This window comes from Arachis ipaensis, chromosome B10 (assembly GCF_000816755.2).
Source record: "Arachis ipaensis cultivar K30076 chromosome B10, Araip1.1, whole genome shotgun sequence".
Taxonomy (NCBI): Eukaryota; Viridiplantae; Streptophyta; class Magnoliopsida; order Fabales; family Fabaceae; genus Arachis; species Arachis ipaensis.
Window position 1 is genome coordinate 28,567,208 of NC_029794.2, and position 2,865 is coordinate 28,570,072.

The 2,865-nt window shown below is 29.1% G+C and overlaps 2 protein-coding genes across 2 annotated transcripts in view; one reads left to right on the forward strand and one right to left on the reverse strand.

The window, feature by feature from the left end:
• On the forward strand, positions 1,923 to 2,865 carry LOC107622014 (non-classical arabinogalactan protein 30-like). Its single transcript, XM_016323954.2, has one exon. The coding sequence runs from the start codon at positions 2,181 to 2,183 to the stop codon at positions 2,706 to 2,708; it is 528 nt and encodes a 175-aa protein (XP_016179440.1). The 5' UTR covers positions 1,923 to 2,180; the 3' UTR covers positions 2,709 to 2,865.
• The window catches only part of LOC107624393 (probable inactive serine/threonine-protein kinase bub1), a 4,537-nt gene continuing 3,956 nt past the window's right edge, over positions 2,285 to 2,865 (reverse strand). Inside the window, exon 7 of the mRNA XM_021113504.1 lies at positions 2,285 to 2,392. The gene's annotated coding sequence lies outside the window, so the exon portion shown is untranslated. The remainder of the gene's footprint in view (positions 2,393 to 2,865) is intronic.

Sequence of the window (2,865 nt, forward strand, 5' to 3'; positions counted from 1 at the left end):
AGTTGATTTAGAAATTAATTTTTTTGTGTAGTCTACTCATCTACATATGAATTGTTAAACATGGTTTTCTATCTGAAGAATATTTTTTGTGGTGTGACGAAGTTGAAAGTTTGTTTTGTAGTATATTTGATTGAAAAAGTCAAAGTCAAAGTCTTCTAGAGGGCTAGTTACTAATATAAACCATGAAGTATGAAGATGCCAATTATGAAGTGCCAAGCAAATACAACCTGTCAATTATAGATAACAGCAGAAAATTTCCGCGGCATTATTGCGGCTCTTTTTCAATAATGCTCTCTCCAAATCAAAATAATTATCATCTTAGACAGAGCAATACATAATAAATTAATGTATTCAACTAATTTATTGTTTTTAATTTTAATGCATTCTTTTATTCAAATTGTCATGTAATCATTTCTTTTAAAAATTTAAGCTAATAGGATGATGATTATATCTTTAATACATTTTTTAGATAAGAAGATTTCTTAAGTTTATGTAAAATTTTACATAAATTGTTTACTTTTTTTTTTGAAATTTTTTTATGTATTTATTTATTTTTTACTATAAAAAATATTGTTTAGACTCTTCACCACATAAATTACATGTAAATTACAATAGGTTAAAATAATGAAATTCAGATTATAATTTAGTAAGGCTTACTTAGAATGAAAAAAAATAAAGTTAATCTAAAAGATAATTATTCTCTTATTTTTATCACTTTACAAATTTTAAAAGATAAATCATATTCAATTGGATGTTAATTTAATTAAGACGGAAAAAAACATGATGGTGATTGCTTTTGCTATAAGGAAGTTGCTAATTTGAAGATGACGTATTTGACCCAAGCACGTCCAATTCTGCCCATCGTTATGGAAAATTTTGAAAAATCATATCCTAAACATACAATAAAACATACAAAGATTAAAACGTTTTTGGTCTATTTTGAACAAAAATAATATGGATGCCGTCAATGTCACTCAAAACTTTTCCTTGAGTTTGTCTTAATAATAATATTCAAGTGAGATTATTTTGGTATGTGAAATAAGGTGCACATTCTAAGTTTTAAAATTTACATCAATGATTAAAATTTAAAAATATTTAAATGATACATAATTCTTTAAAAATATCATGCACTTTTATATTTTACTTTTGATTATTTATGTAAAGTATAATGGTTAAGATTTATCGTTATTATTCTTATAATTAACCACTTTGCTTCTTTGATATGCTTCTAAACTTGATAAATGGTTACTGAAACTAACTTTTATAACTAATAATCACTTGCAAAGGGAGTTGACTCTTTCTACTGTGTCGAATATATTTCAAGCAGGTGAAGCAAAACTAAAGCTTTAAGTCAAGTCATTAGATATTAATATTTTTGGTCAAATATACATTCTCCTAAGGCAATATTACTCAATTATGCTAAAATCCTTTATATGAAAACCCCCAAAAAAGGTTAAAATCCTTTCTGTATTAGATTAGAAGCATATTCAAATTTAAACAGTATACCTTTCTTATAATAAAAGAGATGAATCTGGACTGAACAATAGTATAAGTCAAAAAACAATGATGATAGAAATGTAAGATAACAAAGACAAATTTTTGAGTCACTAGCCGCGCCTAATGGCTATGCTAAATTTTTGAATCTTACTTATTTTTTGTTTGCTATAAAGCTCTCTGTAAATTCTTAATATTTAAGCTTTGATACTCAAATTCAAAATAGATAAAATGATAAGAATCGATGTTTTATGAACAGAGAGAGATCACTTCTATGTGAAAAATAATCAACAAAAAGTATCACTGAAAAAAAGAGCTTAGATTTAGAAACCCAACTAAATTTTTATAGATTAAAAAAACTAAAATATAAAATTACAGAAACCAAAATTAAAATCAATAACAATTAACAACCCTATTGTTTAAACCTTTTCAATATTATGATTTATCCACATCAAGAAAATATGTACATGATGAACAAAGGTGGCCTTCACGTAGATACATAAATTAAAATGACAAACATTTATCAGTACCAAAGTGGAGGGCACGTTGGTCTACATCATCAATGACCATCAAGGCATCAACTATATATATAAACATACACCAGTTTATGAAAATGCATCTTTATTTCTAGTCGCTTCTGTCGCTTAACTCTTTCTAGTTCTTTCACTTTCACACCCCGCCAAGTTATGGCAACCATACACTTCAATATTCTTTCTATCTTGCTTCTCATAGTTGCATTCTCTTATACAGAAGCTGATTATAATATTGTTCCAAAAACAACAGAGAAGAAAATAGAGGTGGTGGTGGAATCCATAGTGTACTGTCAAAGTTGTAAGCACCTTGGAACATGGTCATTGAATGGAGCAAAGCCAATTCCTTCAGCAAAAGTAAGTGTAACCTGCAATAGCCATAAGGGTCATGTTAGCTACTACAAGGTCTTTGAGACAGATAAAAATGGTTACCTATATGCACCACTTGAAGGGTTCAAGATGGAGAATTATCTACTTGATCATCCTCTGCACTCTTGTTATGTTAAGCCTATTTGGTCCCCGCTTGAGAATTGCAACCTTCTCTCAAATTTGAATTATGGTCTGAATGGCGCTTCGCTTCGATTCGAGAACAAGAGATTGCGTGGAAGCAAATATGAGGCAGCTATCTATGCTGCAGGACCCTTGGCTTTCCGTCCCTCTGACTGTGCCCAGGTTCACTATTAGGATCTAGTTGCAAGTTGAAGTTTTGGAGAAGGAATCAAAGAACAAAATAAACGGGGGAAAAGTTTCCTCTTTACACTTCAAGGCTTCCCTTTCTTCCAAATTCTCCAAAATCAAAAATCAAACTAAAAAAAAAAACACTTTTTTAATGTATCAAACA